This window comes from Thamnophis sirtalis, unplaced genomic scaffold, assembly GCF_051295495.1.
Source record: "Thamnophis sirtalis isolate CommonGarterSnake01/CBP01778 unplaced genomic scaffold, rThaSir2_p1.2 scaffold_13, whole genome shotgun sequence".
In the NCBI taxonomy this organism is placed as follows: Eukaryota; Metazoa; Chordata; class Lepidosauria; order Squamata; family Natricidae; genus Thamnophis; species Thamnophis sirtalis.
The window spans coordinates 46,213,843-46,232,133 of NW_028261393.1; the positions used below are offsets into that span (position 1 = coordinate 46,213,843).

The window sequence follows — 18,291 nt, forward strand, 5'->3', positions numbered from 1 at the left end:
CCCTTTAGCAGTGGTGGGTTTCAAAAATTTTTGGAACCTCTTCTGTAAGTGTGGCCTGCTTTCCGGGTCCACTGGTGGAACCTCTTCTAACCGGTCCAGTAGATTTGATGAACCGGTTTTACCGAATAGGTGCGAACTGGTAGGAACCCACCTCTGATATGGCTGGAGCCTTCAATAAAATGGGATTCCATTGATTGCATTCTCATCTAGCTATCGTGGTAGATATGACAAGCAGGAAGGTCTGAATCAAAAGTTCACTCTTCCTTTCTTGCAAGGTATTCAATAACACAACAGATACACTCAAGGTAAACTGCTCCAAACCTGATTGCAGAAAATACGACTTCAGCAGCAGGGAGATAAATGCCTGGAATGCAGTACCCGACTCTGTCGTTACATCTTCAAATCCCCATAACTTTAACCTTAAACTGTCTACTATTGACCTCACCCCATTCCTAAGAGGTCTGTAAGGGGCATGCATAAGCATACCATCGTGCCTACCAACCCTGTCCTACTGTCCCCATTTATTTGTCCCTATTTCATTCATACTCATGTTTATTTTTACACCTATTATTTTGTAAACAATTGACAAATCAAATAAATAAATAAGGTACTACAGGAAAACAGTCCAGGACTTGGCAAATGTCACAATTCTTGCAATAAATGAGTTTTTCAGAGAATGTTGCTTTGTCTTAATTGACTTTCCCACGGCGGTGTAGACACTGCGGGATGTTATTTGGATCTGGCTGGGGCCTTGAATAAAATAAAACGGCATTGCATCGATCATTCTACATATTGCACGAATCGTTCCACACAATTGAAAAAGTGTGCCAAATGTACCACAGACACCCTGAGCCACGTTATTTCAGCGAGGCTGCTGCTGCTGCCTGGTTCCCTGCACAGCATGGATGGCTTTCAGCGGCACGGTAGGGCGAATAAAACTCTGCACATGCTCAGAGACGCTGTTTCACCCAGGGAATTGAAAAACTGCCTCTAGCCGCCCAGACCTCCTTTGCTAGCAATCAGGGGGGCGGGGCGGGGCCCGATGACGCCACAACCCCGCCCACAAACAGAGCGCGCGTCAGCCCTGCCCACCGCGCCGTCGCCTAGGTGATCCACAAAACGCCGCGACGCTCGGGGCGGCGCCGCTAGTCGGCTCCCTCCACGCGCAGGCAAGAGCGCGCATGCGCCTTCCGGAGCGCGATGGAGGGCTCCGCCTACCCGGGGGAGGAGGAGGAGGAGGAGGAGGAAGAGGAGAGGCCGCCTAACGGCCGCGGCGCCCACTCGTGCTCCTCCCTCATCCGCCTCGAGCAGGAGGCCAAGCGCAGGAGGCGGGCACGGCTGCAGCAGAGCCGGCTCTACACCATCATGCCAGGTGAGGGACGACCGCCGCCATCCCTTCCCCTGCCCCCCCCCGCTGTCGGAAATAAAGGAGTGACGTCACCGCGGGAGTGACGTCACCGCGGGAGGAGAAGGGGCGGGTCGTTCATCTGGCTCCCCCCACCCTATGCATTCCTCCCACCCCCTGTTAGGAAGGGCTTCCTTGAAGCTATGTTGGGTGTGCTGGTGCCTTCTGCATCTGTTTGACACCATTACCCATCTTCCCCAGCCTCTGGAAGGGAGGGCCACGCGCCTCTACCCTTGCTGACTGGTCCTACCTTACAGGGGTGTCAGGAAGGTGCCCCAAAGGGTGGGGAATGGAATCAGGGAGGTTCCCATGAAATCCATTTCCATGAATGGTCCTAGAGACAAAATGAAATTATTTGCTATTTAAAAAAAAAAATAATCCCTGACTGAGCAATTCTGGGAGTTGAGGTCCAGGTGTCTTAAAGATGCCAGGTTTGACAAACATTGAAATAGAAATTGTGGTCCTTTAATTTAGAAATGTAGTTTAGAAATCCTTTATTTTAGAATAGGATAGAATTTGGAAATTGTGGTCCTTTAATTTAAGCACTCCTTGCTTGGGCTCCTCTGAGGTGGCATTAGTAACCTATGACTATCATTAAGTGTTGTACCTTATGATTCCTGACGAATGTAGCTTGTCTTTTTACGCACACTGAGAGCATCTGCACCAAAGACAAATTCCTTGTGTGTCCAATCACACTTGGCCAATAAAGAATTCTCTATTCCTATTCTATTCCATTCCATTCCATCTTCATTATTCTATCTTTATTATTCTATATTATTCTATTCTAATAGTTTATTTGGACTCACTATTTTTAAAAAAGTGCTTCTGAATTCACTCATGTTTACTATATTCCACTTCATTTTGTACATTTGCACAATATCAAAATTAAGCATCCATAATTCTTTTTGCATTTATTTAATGCCCAGAGTTTTCTCATGGCAGCTCAGAACATTCTCCTCTGCACATTTGACCCTCACCATAACATTCTAAGGCAGCCATCCTTAAATTGCAGGCAGTTGTCCCAAAGGAGTAATATTGGTACTTATCCTGGGAGAATAGGAGCAGTTTGGAATTGACTCAATTTGGAATTGTTGCTGCTGAGATACTTGTTTAAACAAGTCTCTGTATGTTTGTGCACATGCGTGTTGAGAGTAATTGCATTATTTGAGGCTTAGAAAAGTGGTAATTAATTAGGTCAAATAGTTTAGAAACTACCATAGCTCCGGGGAGTTCTAGGTTTCCTTTATACAAATCTTAGTTGTGTTGATCTGGAGCTGTGATGTCCTACTTTTGGCTTTAACACATCCTAGTTTAATGAAAGAGGGAGTTAAGCTAATCTCCAAAGCACCTGAAGGCAATAAAAACTAATCAAGGAGAGAAACAAGTTAGAACTAAAATTTCCTGACAGTTAGAATAATTAATCAGTAGAGCAACTTACCTCCAGAAGTTGTGAATGTTCCAACACTGGAAATCTTTAAGAAGATGTTGGATAACCATTTGTCTGAAGTGGTATAGGGTTTCCTGCCTAAGCAGGGGGTTGGACTAGAAGACCTCCAAGGTCCCTTCCAACTCTGTTATTCTACATTTATATTCTATTCAAAGAGCAGTTTGGGAAGAAGATGTAATCACCACCAATTAATCCGTCCACAGTCAGGAGTTCTGTTTTCAACTGGATCTGTGGCTGGAAATAACAAAAGCCCTCATTTTGCTTTTATTTCACTCCCCACATCCTTTTGCATTGTACAGCAAAAATAAAATATATGATTTTCATTAGTGATTCAAAAGCCATTCTTAATGAGACATTATTGCCCTTCTCACAAACCCACCCCTGGCATTCTTCTTTTCAAAAAAATCATTTTATTTATTTACATGTATATATTTTTTGGGGGAAGAAGCTCCCAAGGATTGTTTAGAGAGTCCTGCCGAGTGTGTGGAGTTTGAGAGACTGTGACTGATGATCAGAAGTCACTTGTCTGTGTGTATAAATGGGGCATCTGACATAACTGCAATGTAGGTATCAATTACACAACACTTGGCTGCCCTAAAAAAAATACTGCCCTTGAAAAATTATCTCGTCTTCTTTTATCTCCTTATCCTGTCTAATATTTCTATTTAATACTTCCAGTGTCAACACAAATAATGATGGCGACAGGGGGCATCCCTGCCTTGTATTCTTCTTAATATTAACCTTTTCAGTCATATCTCCATTTACCATCACCCTTGCGGTTTGTTTATATCAGGGGTAGTCAACCTTTTTATACCTACCGCCCACTTTTGTATCTCTGTTAGTAGTCAAATTTTCTAACCGCCCACCGGTTCCACAGTAATGGTGATTTATAAAGTAGGAAAGCAACTTTACTTTATAAAATTTATAAAGCAGGGTTACAGCAAACCCCTACCGCCCACCATGAAAGCTGGAATGCCCACTAGTGGGCGGTAGGGACCAGGTTGACTACCACTGGTTTATATCGTATTGCCTTAATCATCCTGATAAATCTCTCACCAAAGTCCATAACTTTTAGTTGTGTCAGCATGAATTGCCAGTTCACATTGTCAAACGCCTTCTGTGCATCAAGGAATATCAGCGTCATTTGCTTCTCTGGATGCACTTCGTAGTATTCCAGAGTGTTCACGATTATTCTCATATTATCTTTGATTAATTATCTTTAATTATCCCGGCTTCTGTTAGCAATCAACTAACTTGCCGGTTCTTTGTATGTTTTAGCTGGAGGTTAAACATATGAAGGCCTGTTGCAGGAATTGGGTGTGGCTAGTCTAGAGAAAAGAAGGACTGGGGGTGACATGATAGCAGTGTTCAAATATTTGTGGGGCTGCCACGAAGAGGGGGGGTGTCAACCTATTTTTCGTAGGACCAGAGAGCAGGACAAGAAGTAAGGTGGAAGCTCATTAAAGAGAGATCCAACCTAGAATTAAGGAGAAATTTCTGACAGTGAGAACAATTAATCTGTATAATGCCTTGCTTCCAGAAGTTGTAGGTGCTCCATCACTGGGGGGTTTTAAGAAGAGACTGGACAGCCACTTGTCTGAAATGGTATAGGCCAGATCTCCTGCTTGTTCAGTGGGTTGGACTAGAGGACCTCCAAGGTTCCTTCTAACTCTGTTATTCTGTTAAATTCTGTTTAAAAAAGCAGAGGTTCTCAATATGCCTCTTTCTGGTTTTGGAGCTTGAAAGTTTATTGCGGGAAGCAACTCAAAATCCATGGTTGAATAAAATCTTTAATAGGGATAGACCAAAACGGAATAAAAGAATGTGCAACCTCCCGAATTCTTCAGAACACCTAATTTTTCTTTTCTTTTTTTTTCTTTTTCCATTATTCCTTTGCACTTTCTTTTTCTCAAGTGTGTGCTCCTTTTTCTTGTTTTTTATGTTTTTAATCTTTTCCAGAAATTTAATAATATATATTTTTAAAAACCCAAGAAGCTGCAGAGGGAAGGAAAAAATGCATAGTAAGAAATAGAAAAATACCAATACATTAGATCCTTTGCAACAATACAGCAGGTTTAAAACACCAATTAAAAAATATGGCAATGAGGTCAATAGCAAGAATTCATTTGACAAATTATAGAACATGTTAATTCAGATTTCTTTATGGCAGCTGAATAATTTCTTATTGAAACCTAAGCCGAAAACAGGCACAACGCAAAACAGCTCAAAAGCTGTGATCTTTAACTAATAGTAATTCTAAACTAAAAGACAAGGATTCCTTTTTCAGTTCACATTAGAATATAGAATAACAGAGTTGGAAGGGACCCTTGAAATCTTCCAACCCAATCTGCTGCTTAGGCAGGAAACCCTACACCACTTCAGGTTATCCAATTTCTTCTTAAAACCTTCCAATGTTGGAGCATTCACAACTTCTGGAGGCAAGTTGTTTCACTGATTAATTGTTCTTACTGTCAGAAAATTTCTCCTTAGTACTAAGTTGGTTCTCTCACTGAATTAACATTCAATATACATAGATTTGGATGTAATGTTTTGGAAAGCAAAATAGCAAATTAATGAAACTTTCTTTCCATTCTAATCATTAATATATTTGCATTCCATGTTAGTGGATACAAATAAACCCTATACGGATGTAAGAAACAACAACTACTAATTGTATTTACGAAGAGTTTTGGAAAACACAAAAATGTGTGCATTCTTGAGCTATTTAGTTGGTCCTTATTAAGTATTCAGTATTTCTGGATATTTCCCTGTCACCATGGCTTGCATTTTTGTTTGTTTGTTTGTTTGTTTGTTTGTTTGTTTGTTTGTTATGACTAACACTTTCTGGAAACTGACACTTTCTAGAAGGAAATTGAGATGAAAAGTTCTTCTCTGTATCAAGTGTATAATGCTGTTGAGCTTTGCACCCAATACAATTGTAGGCATTGTTGTTATTTAAGATGACAGTAATTGAGCATGTTTAACAGAAAGAGTTGCACAAGGTTGGAAATAGAAAGTGCCATTTAGAGGAGCCTATAAAATAAGTCAGTATATTTATTACAATTGTAGAACCTCCTCTGTCTTACATTCATCTCTATTCAATTCATATATTTGTAGTCAGACTGGCATAATAGAGATATTTTGACTCCTGACAGTCAGCAGTGAATTAGTTTGCAATGCTGCATTCTAACCACTGCACCACCAAGACTAAAATATGCTAAATTAAAATATGTCTGACTTGTTTCTGATTTGATTATGATTTATTCATATTTTTGCCAGTGAAGCAAAACCATTGCTGTGTTTTGATTTGCTCAAATGATGTCATTTTCCATCTACTCAATAAATTATGGGTAACAACCCATGTGTCAGCGTTCCAAGTATCATGTAGAATTAAATCAGAGTCCAAGGCAAAACGATCCTTAAAGTTCCAATTTAATAAATCAGACATCTTAGCACATCTGTGGAATCCCAATTCTGGAAAACTTCCTGGGATCCCACCCAGTTGAAAGTTCATGATTTTGTCCCCACACCCACAATCCATCACATGGTCCAATCCTCTTCTTCCACGCTGGCATCTCCATCCAGCTGGTTCCGGTCATATGCAGAGGTGCGGAGACAAAATATGACCTTGGCTTCTAGAAAAGAATGACAACAACACATTCTACCATTCTACTCCTTTTTATTCCCCCCTCCCAACTACTACACTAAAGAAACAGCATAATGAAATAAGAGAGAGTGTGGCAGGCCAAAGATCCTAAAAGGGATATAACTGCAGGCCTGACACCATGGATGAGAGCAGTGTTTGAAAAGACCTCCAAGGTCCCTTCCAGCTGTATTCTGATTGATTGATTGATTGACTGATTGATTGAATTACATTTGAGAAAGTACCTTTCTGCCACTTCACTTCCTTTTGCATTTTTGCTGCAGAGTAAACTTTCTTCTCCTGTAAGTCACAGACATTATTTTGGCCTGCTTTTTTTTTAAGGGAATAAGAACAGTGACGAGGATGTGCTGGACCTGTCTGAATACACCAAGAATCAACCGTGGTGGCGCAAACTGTTTGGGCAGAGTTCAACTTCCAATGAGGAAAAATACAACGTGGCCACCCAGCTGGCAATTGGAGGCGTCACAGGATGGTGAGCTTGTTCTGTGTGCAGGTTGTGCTTGGATTGATGGTGTTCTGACCGAGGCTTCCCAAGAGCAGGAAGCAAATTCCTTGTCCCAATAAAAACCCCTTTTATTACTTTACTGTGAATCCTGCTCATTCACATCTAGTCTTTCAAGGGAGGATTTACAGTCACAGACCTTATCTGGCTTGGAGAACCAATGAAGTGAACTAATTGTCTCCTGCAAACTCCACTCCCCTTTCGCCCCTCTTTTATTTCCTCTGGGAGGGGCCATTCACTGTCCACCTGTGACCTTACTCCCAAGTTGACCCCTGTTCTTTAGCTGTTCCCTTCGTCTGGCAACTCTGCGCATGCGCACACTGGGAACAGGCTCCAGCTGTTCCTCTGCCTCACTGATGTCTGACTCTGAAGGCAGCTGATAACTGGCATACGGCTCTGCCTCCAACACAGAGCCTTCCCCAGACTCCAGGACAATGTTCCCTCTAATTTTTTTTCACTGTGGGCGGAAAAGTATAGTGTTTGAGCGGCACATTTTCATGCCTGAGCACCTGGATTTTTTTCACAGATGTCACCCAAGACAACAACGAAATCAGTGTTATTTGAAAGTCAAAGTTATATTTATTCAAGATACATGTTTAATTAAAAGTTATATATCAGTATTACTTATACAGTATCAGTATTACTTATCAAAGTTATATTTATTCAAGATACACGTTTAATTAAAAGTTATATATCAGTAATAAAATATTAAAATACTTGTATAGTGTTTACGGTAATGTACACTGTTATTCACTGAAAATCTGTCTCATCTTAAAGTTTCTCACATCTGTTTTTCTTTAACAACCATTCTGAGTACACTTTGTCAAGGTCAATCTGCGCCACTGAAGTCTGGTAAGATTGGATTCGCATCAGCATATCCAAGTGCTCAGTTTGCAGCCGATTGCGAGCTTTGGTCTTGATGGCATTCATCAGGCTGAAACCTCGCTCACAATCAGCGCTTGACGCTTGGAATGTTGCGCAGATGTCCAGCAGATGTGACAGCAATCCAAACTGTTGCTCTCTTAGTACAAACTGAACTACATCATCAAATGAGTGTATTAATCCAGACTTGAATTTCTCTGACACCAGAAATCTGAAGTCACGATATTGTGACTGTACAGCTGATGTGATGCTGACTTCATCCAAATCGTCAAAGAAATGCTGGTATTTTCCAACCAGAGTTGCAATCTCAGTTTCCCCAAAATTAAAAGAATTCACATTCGACAGAGCAGCAGTTTCGAATATATTCCAATCTTTCAGCTCATTGTCTGGAAAACAACTGTCAAGATGCAAGCACAAACGTTCAATAAATCTGAGTATAGGAGCCGTGTCAATGTCTGGGTTGCTCTCCATAAATTCGCGAGCTTCGTTATTCCAGTAAACCGTTTCACCTAAATACTGCAGGCGAAGCTTGGTTATTCTGGCCTTCACAAACTGAACCGCTTCTATTGGTGTCAGGTTGCTTCTTTGCAACAGCTCGTTCAACTCGGCTAATTCGCGAACAACGTCGTCAAACACAAATCAATGCAGCACGAATCTGTGGATCCGTCAACTTTCTGTAACAATATTTACAGACTGGGTCACTGTGTGTTTCTGCTTGCTCTTTACAGTACTCAACCAAAACTGTAATGTTTCTCATCAATGCTCGCAATGCAAAATGTCTAGAAAGCCATCGTACTTCATTCAACGGTCTGAAGGCTACCGATTCACACTCAAGAACTTCTGCTAGTTCTGCAAATGCCGTTTTCTTCACAGAACAGAGTGTAGACAGTTCGTAGTAAAGTCTCGATGTCTTTCATCAATGAGAAGTGCTTACACGCATCATCAATCCCCAGGTCTTTTCGATGTGCCACACAGTGCTGTTCAAGCAAATGGGATACATCTCGACGAAGCTGAGCAGCCACACCATTATTCTTACCCAGCATCACAGAGTCACCATCTGACATAAACATGACCATCTTTTGAATGTTGTTGTTGTTTGTAGCATAGAACTCTTTTATGGCTGCTGTGATTGCTGTGCTGTCGCACCTTGACAACTGTAAAATTCCTGCAAGCACGGTCTTATAAATCGCAGCATTAGACAGGCGGAATTTCGCATACAAAATCAACATTTTGGTGACTGATACATCGGTGCTTTCATCAGCAATAAGAGTATGACAACTGGCATTACATAGATCATGCATGACTTCTTTCTGAACAACTGCATTGATGCACTCCACAAACTCAAAGCCATAATTCTTGCTGCGCCAGCTCTCTGGAATGGACACATACTTGCCTATGTGGTCATGTATGGCTTTGACTGATAATATTGACACATTCATGTTTATGGCCAGCAACACTATCAATCAAAATTTTGACTTCATCAGCATTGGCATTTCTGCGCAGTGAAACTTATTTTCTGTTCGCTCTGTCTTCTGCACTTTCAGTCAGTAGCCTCGGCAGCCCTCCAGATTTCTGGCATCGTAGTTTAGTGATCGAATCCAGGTGAATTTTCTGATTGATATGATGCTTCAAGTAATCAATTTTCCAATCGTTCCATCGTTTTCCAGTGGTGAATGAGCTGCCCTATACAAGCTTCTTGGCATATCTGGCAAACAATGTCGTCACTACTTTCACGATAAGTGAAGATGTCACCCAGTTTTGTTAACTGTTTTCTAGACAAAGTTAGCAGTTCAGCCTCTGCTAACTCTCCCAACCATTCTGGTTTAAACTTCCAGCTGCACTTTTTCTTCATAACAACATTTACTCCAGCTTTATGTTTCGACATCAGCACTGACTGATGATGTACCTATAGAGTTAGGGTTTATCAATTATTACAGTTATCTTTTCAAATTCATTTTGGATTAAATAAAAAAGAGCTTTGAAATGAATATATAACTAGCACTTAATACCAGTAATATTAAAATAGCAAATGTTTGATATACTTCATTTTAATGAATTTCACTTGATATACTTCATTTTAATGAGTTAACATTCAATTGCAAAAGTTGTCTATACACTGTATGCTTCTGTGAATGTATTATATGTAATTTGCTATTTTAAATGAGTAAAATTATTAAAATCCCCATACATAAAGTCTCATTCACATCTAACAGTTTTCTTCCATCATTAATTTGTAAACTCAAGGATTTATTGCCTGCATCTTCAACAATGCTTGCTGATTGTTTAAAAATTTGTTGGAATTTGTTCCTCTCTGTACAGGGGGTTTCAGTAACCTCCTACTACTGAAAAACTAATAGCAAAACTAATAGCAAAACATTAAAGTTTATTATTTTTAATATGAAAAAATAATTTTACTCATAAAATCTTATTTTTTTTCATGAATGCTCACACAGAAGTTGCTTGCTATTGGAAAAAGTACATTCTAATAATGAATAGCTAAACAGAATAGGAAATTGCATTATCCAAAACTCTAAAAAAATGAAGCGAGAAATATTTTAGCCACACTTTTTTCAAATCTTACTCCTCCTACAACCCTGTGAACTGCGTGGATGACTTTAAAGTACTTATATTGTAGTTAAGGTTTTAATTCTAAAAAGTTTCTGAACTCCGTACTACTTACAAATATAGATTGTTAAAATGGCTCTACCATAACAAATAAGAGAAAAAAAAACACCTTCCTTTTGTTTATAAAGTAGTGATTTTAGTTTGATCCAAATGATTTAACTATGGAAGTCACTATTTTAAACTGACAGATAGGAAGTTTAATTAGACTAAAAGCAAAAATATTCTCAATGACTTTGAAAATCCCAATGAGTTATCAAATATAGGTACTCCTTCATTACAACGTGGGACTGGGATTTTTATTACTCAGCAATGTGGTCACAAAGCTCCAGTGTTTTGAACCTTTAAGTGCCCCTTTCCCTTTTTTTCTTTTCGACCCACACTGATTAGGGAGGGGTGGGGCCGAGGAGGGAGAAAAAGAGACGAAGGCCAAGGAGCTTCCCTCCCAGCAAAAATCTAACCGGGGAACCGGGCAGTAGCAAATTAGCCAATCATGCGGCACGCGCGGAAAGTGAGGTCCGACCGAGTGGGCAGCAAAACTCCAGGGCTCTCTATTCTAATTCCCCGTGAAAACTGTTGCCTTTGAAGCGTTTGCTCCAGTGTTTTGAACCTTTAAGCGCCCCTTTCCCTTTTTTCTTTTCCACCCACACTGATTAGGGAGAATCCTGAAGTCGGGCGGCAATGTACTGCAGTAGGAAAGGTTTAGCTGGAGGGTTTTTTGATTGCGATTCCGTAGCCGCTCTGTAGTTCGTGTCCAGCAGATACGTGACGCTGCGCGGCAGTTAGAAACTACTATGTGGCGTATTGCACCTTAGAGGGAACAGTGGTCCAGGACTGGCCCAGCTTCCTCCCCAACCTCCTCACTGTCCAAATCTTCTGCCAGCTCTGCTGGCTGCTAGCAGGCCACAACAGAAGGACGGGTGACGGATGAGCGAGATCAGTCAAGCGATGCCGTAATTCCTGGGGTCCAGTATCCACTTTTTTTTTAACAGATGGATCCTTTGGTGATGCTTTAAATCATGAGTTTGGGGGAGTTTTGGGTGGTGTTTTTTTTGTGCCTTCAAGTCAGTTTTTGACTTGGCTGATTGCCCGGACTGGTCCCTGTGGGTTTTTTGGTAAGGTTTTTTTGGAAGTAGTCTGCCCTTGCGTCCCCCTTCCTAGAGTTGATAGGGAGGCGACTGGCCCAAGGTCTTCCTGTTGACTTTGAATCTAGAACTCACTGTCTCCTGGTGATTGGCCCCAAGTCACCCAGCTGGCTTTCATGGCTAAAGTGGGGCTAGAATTCCCAATCTCCTGATGATTGGCTCAAAGTCACTCAGCTGGCTTTCATGGCAGCACTAGAACTCCCGGTCTCCTAGTGATAAATACATTAGGTCACCCAGCCGGCTTTCATGGCTAAGTCAAGACTAGAATCCCCAATCTCCTGGTGTTTGGCCCGAAGTCACCCAGCCAACTTTCATGCCTAAGGTGAAACTCCTGGTGATTGGCCCAGTTTTCATGCCTAAGATGGGACTTCAGTCTTCTGGGTTCTCGGCTGGTATGCAAACCACTACATCAAACTCTAATCTAGCCTTGTTTTATTTGAGACTCTCTGTTTTTGTTCGCAGGTGCACTGGATTCATCTTCCAGAAGGTTGGCAAATTAGCAGCGACCGCAGTGGGAGGAGGCTTCTTTCTGCTCCAGGTTGGTTTCTGTCCACCATGGACTTGGGAGTAGTTATCAATACAAGAAGGAATCTCTCTTCAGCAAGAGCTTCACCCTCGTGTTTTAATTCATAGTAGCAGTGATAACCCCATAACCCCTTGCAGGATGGAGCCTAGTGTTTACTGGCTGAATGCCCTTCCTGTCACCAGTGCGGAGTTTTGTTCAGCAGATACATTCCCCTTGGGCCCAGAGAGAGAAATATCTACCTCTACCTAGGATTGAACTCACTGCCTCCTGATTGTGAGGCGAGAGCTCCACCTCTAGGCCACCGCACCACTCGGTAGCAGGGATAGTAATGGTGGTAGTTTAATGGAGCCCTTAAGTCTCTTGCTTTTTGACTTGGCCATGTAGCACCTTCAGATCTGTTATACTCAGCTTTTAATATAGAACCTTTTTAGACTATGGACCTATTCAGGGACAGCCTTGTAATGTTTTATCTCATGGGAAACCCTGTTGTTACCTGTAGGGCATCTTGGCTTCTAGAGATCAGGACCAGGGAACATGTGACTCTCCTGTAGTTCAATAACATCAGGACAGTTGCTTAAAGGTCTGGATCTTTCATACCCCTACTAGTTTTGCAGTTTGATAAGATATTGTTGTGGCCAGCAGAGCTGGCAGCAGATTCGGACAGTGAGGAGGTTGGGGAGGAACATGGGCCAGTCCTGGAGTCTGGGGAAGGCTCTGATGAGGGCTCTGTGTCGGAGGCAGAGAGGTTGCCAGAGCCGTATTCCAGTTATCAGCTGCCTTCAGACATCAGTGAGGCAGATGATCAGCTGGAGCCTGTTCCCAGTGTGCGCATGAGCAAAGTGGCCGTGCAAAGGGAACAGCTAAAGAACGGGTTGACTTGGGAATAAGGCCACAGGTGGACGGTGAATGGCCCCTCCCAGAGGGAATAAAAGAGGAGTGAAAGGGGAGGGGAGTTTACAGGAGACAATTAGTTCATTCCTGCATTCTTGCCAAGTATTGCAGCGTCTGAAAGATCTCGGCCTGGCCACTCCCTAAGCCTGATAAAGGTGGGTAATTGTGAGCTATCTTGAAAGACTGTTGGAGAGGAAAGACTTTGCTGGAGAGGAATTCACTGCAAATTAAATAAAAGGGGTTTGTTGGGACAAGGACTCGGCTTCGTGCTGCTGAGGAAGCCTAGGTCAGAACAGATATAGATGGTGGTATCCTTTGGAGTTGCCTGCAAGGGTCAGGGGGTTTGAGATCCTGGTTTGCAGAAGTTCTGCTCTTCCCTGGGCAGAAAATGTCTGCCTTGCATGCTTTTTTTAAAAAAAAAAATTGGTCATGAAGTGAGTCAACTGGGGAAAGGAGCCCACAGTCCAGGGAAACCTGGTTTTACGTGCAGACCCTGGCTTCAATGAAACCTCTCCCTGCTCCAGCTTGCAAACCACACGGGATACATCAAGATCGACTGGAAGATGGTTGAGCGAGACGTGAGCAAAGCTAAAAAGCACCTGAAGTTTTCTAGTAGCACCTCCAGCAAGCTGGCGCCAGAGGTGAAGAGCCAATTTGATGAGGTGAGTCTGAAAGCCAAACCTGTGAAAAGGTGGATTTTGGAGGGCTGGTCGCTGGGGTGCAAATAAGAAAAACAATGATTTATGCAATAGAAATGGAGAGAGAAAGAATTAAGAGGTTAGCAATCTGCAGTCCTCCCAGGACTGTGCTTTCCTTCCTAGCTAAGTCACAATTGCTGTCAGGGTTTCCATGAATGCCCTAATTAATCCATTAGGCTAACAAGTCCATCCGTCTGGAAGATGAATAGTTGTCTGCCACATCTATTCCTCTCCGCCCCCTGCCTTTTATCCCCAGAGCTAAGATGCAGCTTCACTAGCAGCAATTGCTCTCCTGTCCCAAGACCGGCCCATAGATTTCCTCTGCTCTCCTCTCCTCTGCTTTCTGTGCATCTGTGTCTCAGGCACTGGACCCAGCTGTTCCTCCTCTTCCTCATCAGCCACCTCCAAGGCTGTTGACTCTCCATCTGAGGGCTGAGGGATGGACCAGGCTCCGCCTCTGCCAGCTCCATTCCCTCTTCCCCCTCTCAGGTTGCCTTGATGCTGGCCCTGACTCCCATGCCTCCTCTTCTGATTCGGCTGCTGGAAGAGCCGGCGTCCCACAGGCCACAACAGTCGTCCCAAGTGGCTTCCTTTACTCTGTGTCATTTTATCTCCCCGTTGATCCCAAAGGAATCCAGCTTTGTGAGGACTTTTAATAACCCCAGCAGCAGAAGTACGGAGAGTCCAAATGCAGCCCCTGTAAACTTTTTCCTTTCTCCCTCCAGGCGATCAATTTCCTGAAGAGGAACGTCCTGCTATCCGGAGGCTTCGTTGGCGGCTTCTTGCTCGGCATGGCCTCTTAGGAATCCCACCCAATCCGCCTTTCCACCGGCTGGTCTTGCAGCCCCCTCCCACTGCTTGGTCCCTCCGCCGCCTGATTAGCCTGCTGAAGCATTCAGCCTCCTGACTGGCCTTTCTTTTGATACCTGCAAAGTAGCATCCAGAAACACCACCGCTAGCCTTCCTCCCCTCTCCTTCCTCCCCCTATTTGTTCCTGCTTTTTAATTCGACGCAGGAGGGAAGTTGGACCGATCTTGAAGATGCTTTCGATCCCTGCCTAAGATGCCAAAATCTGCAGAACGCCCCCTTCCCTCCCACACATTTATTTTTATTTTTATTTCTTCCTTTACTGGCGTAAACTAGACAACTTCACTCTGGAAGGACCCATAGCCCCTTGCTTATGCGTCCGTCTTCTCATTAAGTGTCAAGAGTCTCTCCTAGCAGACCAAGGAAGCAAGCAGATCAACGAGGACGGGACGGGAGCATGTCCTGGAATAACTGCCTCCAGAAATGGCTGCTTCCCCCTGGCTTCCTAACGCAGCCCGTCCCTAAGAGCAGCAGCTTCTTGGACTCAACTCATCCAAGATTTGGGATTTTTTTTTAATTTATACTACAAGATGACTGGAATAATCTGTGGAAACTCTCTGGCTCTGCTGTGTGGAATTCTCTGTCTTCCTCTTTGTCCGACCGGAGGAGGCCTGGAAGACTCGGGTAGTGTGTCTGCCTCTCAAGGAAAATATCTTAAAACGGGGGTTTTATGTAGTGGAACGGCAGCAGGGTTAGAGCTTGGAGCTGTTAAAAGATAAATTCGAGTCTTGGTAGCAATTGCTAGCGAATCCCGGGAATGGAATTAATGTGGAGGGTCTCCACCGTCTGGTTCAGAACTCCTGGGCGGTGGGATGCAGGGGGTGGGGTGGGGGAAGCTGGGTAGGTCTGCTTATGCCCTGAGGTCTGCATAGGAGAATTAACTTTTAGCCCAGAGCAAAAGCAGCCAAATTCTGGGCTCCCAAGTTAGTTTCCCTTTATAGGAATTGCGATATTGAGCAGGGAGAGAGAGAGGCTTTAGGTCTGCTTTCTCCTGGAGTTCTTGCCATCTTATTTGTGGGATAGCGACAATAGCTCGTAGAACTGTCATTCTTCCCCCCCACCCCCCACCCCCCAGTTCCTATAAATGCATACGTTATGGAATAACAGCAGCTTTCTTCGCCTGGAACCTCTGTCATTGGTTTTTATAGATAGAGCTCTGTGCCGTAAAAGCTTGCACCGTCCTATTTTCAGCAATAGCGATAGCATTTGCACTTATGCACCGCTCCGTAGTGCTTATAGCATTCTCTGGGTGGTTTACAAGGTAGAAATTGTATTTTGCACATTGCCCCCCAACAATTTGGTCCTCCTTTTACCAACCTCAGAAGGATGGAAGGCTGAGTCAACCTAGAGACCTATCAAACTCCAGACTGTGGGCAGAGTTTGCCTGCAATACTGCATTCTAACCAAATGGATGAAAAGGAAGAAAGGAAAGAAGGAAGGAAAGAAAGAAAGAAAGAAGGAAGGGCAATAGCGCTTAGACTTCTATACCACTTCACAGTGCTTTACAGCCCACTCTAAGTGGTTTACAGAGTCAGCTTGCTCTCAACAATCTGCGGCCTCATTTTAGTGATCTCAGAAGGATGGAAGGCCGAGTCTACCTAGAACATCTACCTAGAACTAGAGCGTCTGATGAGCAAAGTCAAGGGAGGGGGGAAGGGGATTTGCTTAACTGCCCCATGTTTCACTTAATGACCATGGCCAAAGTTCAAAAATCGGGTGCCGCTCACTCAATAACCACACGACTTGGTGATAAAAAATTCCTGTCGTGGTCGTAACTTAAGGACTACTGTACCTGCAAAGCTTTTCCTTGTTGAGTAGAAACAGCCTCTGTCCCTGAGTTTTAGAATCAGTTGGTGAAAGAACTTAACTTTCTCTACAGTTCTGAGTTGAGAACTTATTTAGTGGCTGCTGTTGGGCTTCTCAAAACTACAAATACAGCAAAACTAGAAGACAAGCCCCTGAGTTAGTTGGTTTTAGGCAGTGGTGGGATTCAGCCGTTTCGCACCGGTTCCCGCAGAAACGGTACCTAATTTTTTGTTCAGTTCGGTGAACTGGTGGAGAGAGATGGATCTCTTTTCAGCGCCTGGCGCCTAGATGTTCTCGCTTCCCCCAAGCATTTCTTTCCTAACCGGATTCCCATCCCTGTCACATTTCTCTCCATCATGTGCAGGAAAACAAAAGTTTGTGGGAGTAAAAAAAAATCAATCAATTCCAACTTATCACAAACAAAAAAAAAGATGTTGTGAAGTTGAAATTGATTTTTCTTTTTAGTCCCACAAGCTTCTGCTTCCCTACACATGGCAATGAGAAACGCGATGGAGAAATGCAACGGAGCTGGAAATCAGGTTAGCAAAGAAATGCTTGGGGGAAGCGAGGGCATCTGAGCTGTGGTGACTGGGGCAAGCGGACCGGCTGTTAAATTATTTGAATCCCACCACTGGTTTTAGGCGATGATTCTGATCATGAACTTCCAAATCTGGGAGGCAAGAGCTGTTTGCTACCATATATTGAACTGAGTGAGCTGTTGATTCATCTTAACCAAGGATTGTCATCTTTGACTAGCAGGGGCTTGTCATAGTCTTGATTAGCATTTTTTTTAAACTTAAAAGGAATTGCCTTCCTGAATTCCCCACTCAATATACCCGGGGAGTCCATATGTCTTTTTAAAGTTGCCAAGTTTACGAAACACTGGCCTTTTTGCAGTAGTTGGAGCAAAGATTTAAGGTTATACCTGTGGGACTATATGTATTGAAATTATGTCTCTTGTTGCTCCTGCTCCCCCAAGGAAATTGATGGTCGCTGTAGTCCTTGGCCAGTAGAAATCTGAGCTTTTGCAAGACAAGTTTCAACAGATTCTCAGAACTTTGGTGAATTTCACTGAGACCAGAGGCCAGTTTTCAAGGTTATTATCTACCGGGAGATGCCTAAAATATTTGCCATGCTAGGGAATCCTTGAAACACAAGAGGGAGTTTGAATAAGCCGACTGAGCTAGTGGGAAACACAAGAGAATATAATATCAGCCTTTTGGGGGGGGGGGGAATAAAGAATGGAGGCAGGGCAAAAAAAAAATATTTTAAAAGCATTTAAGTAGAAGGCATTCAACTGACAGCTCTTTTATGCAGCACTTTGGATTCAGTCATATGTTTAAATGTTTTTAAATATCTTTTTTCCCTGCAGGAGCATGAATAGACCTCGACTTGTCTATAACATTTTAAAACAGATGTGTCTTTCTTCTAGAATCGCAAAACTATTACTGTGCAATGCAGACACAGATGCTTGGTGTTGCAATCAGACATTGTGTGTGTATATATATGTGTGTGTATAGAGTATATACATAGAGAGAGACACATTTGGAGATTGAGGTTAAAACATAGAAACGGTCATTTTTGATTTACCTGGGTGGGGCAATAGCAGTTAGCAGTTAGACTTATATACCGCTTCATAGGGCTTTCAGCCCTCTCTAAGCAGTTTACAGAGTCAGCATATCGCCCCCACAGTCTGGGTCCTCATTTCACCCACCTCGGAAGGATGGAAGGCTGAGTCAACCTTGAGCCGGTGAGATTAGAACCGCTGAACTGCAGATAACAGTCAGCTGAAGTGGCCTGCAGTACTGCACCCTAACCACTGCGCCACCTTGGCTC

The 18,291-nt window shown here is 43.1% G+C and overlaps 1 protein-coding gene and 1 pseudogene across 1 annotated transcript; one reads left to right on the forward strand and one right to left on the reverse strand.

Annotated features, from left to right (window-relative positions):
- The first annotated feature begins 1,200 nt into the window (after positions 1 to 1,200).
- On the forward strand, positions 1,201 to 16,912 carry FUNDC2 (FUN14 domain containing 2). Its single transcript, XM_087727165.1, has 5 exons — positions 1,201 to 1,372; positions 6,838 to 6,988; positions 12,130 to 12,205; positions 13,609 to 13,746; positions 14,508 to 16,912. Exons 1-5 carry the CDS (start codon positions 1,201 to 1,203, stop codon positions 14,583 to 14,585), a joined length of 615 nt encoding a protein of 204 aa, XP_087583291.1. The 3' UTR covers positions 14,586 to 16,912.
- On the reverse strand, positions 7,723 to 9,785 carry LOC148043176 (zinc finger protein 862-like; annotated as a pseudogene).
- Positions 16,913 to 18,291: the final 1,379 nt, after the last annotated feature.

Coding starts and splice junctions, on each gene's coding strand:
- FUNDC2 (XM_087727165.1), top strand. CDS start 1,201: ATGGAGGGCTCCGCCTACCCGGGGGAGGAGGAGGAGGAGGAGGAGGAA. Junction 12,206..13,608: donor GAGGCTTCTTTCTGCTCCAG/GTTGGTTTCTGT, acceptor TCCCTGCTCCAG/CTTGCAAACCACACGGGATA. Junction 13,747..14,507: donor TGAAGAGCCAATTTGATGAG/GTGAGTCTGAAA, acceptor TTCTCCCTCCAG/GCGATCAATTTCCTGAAGAG.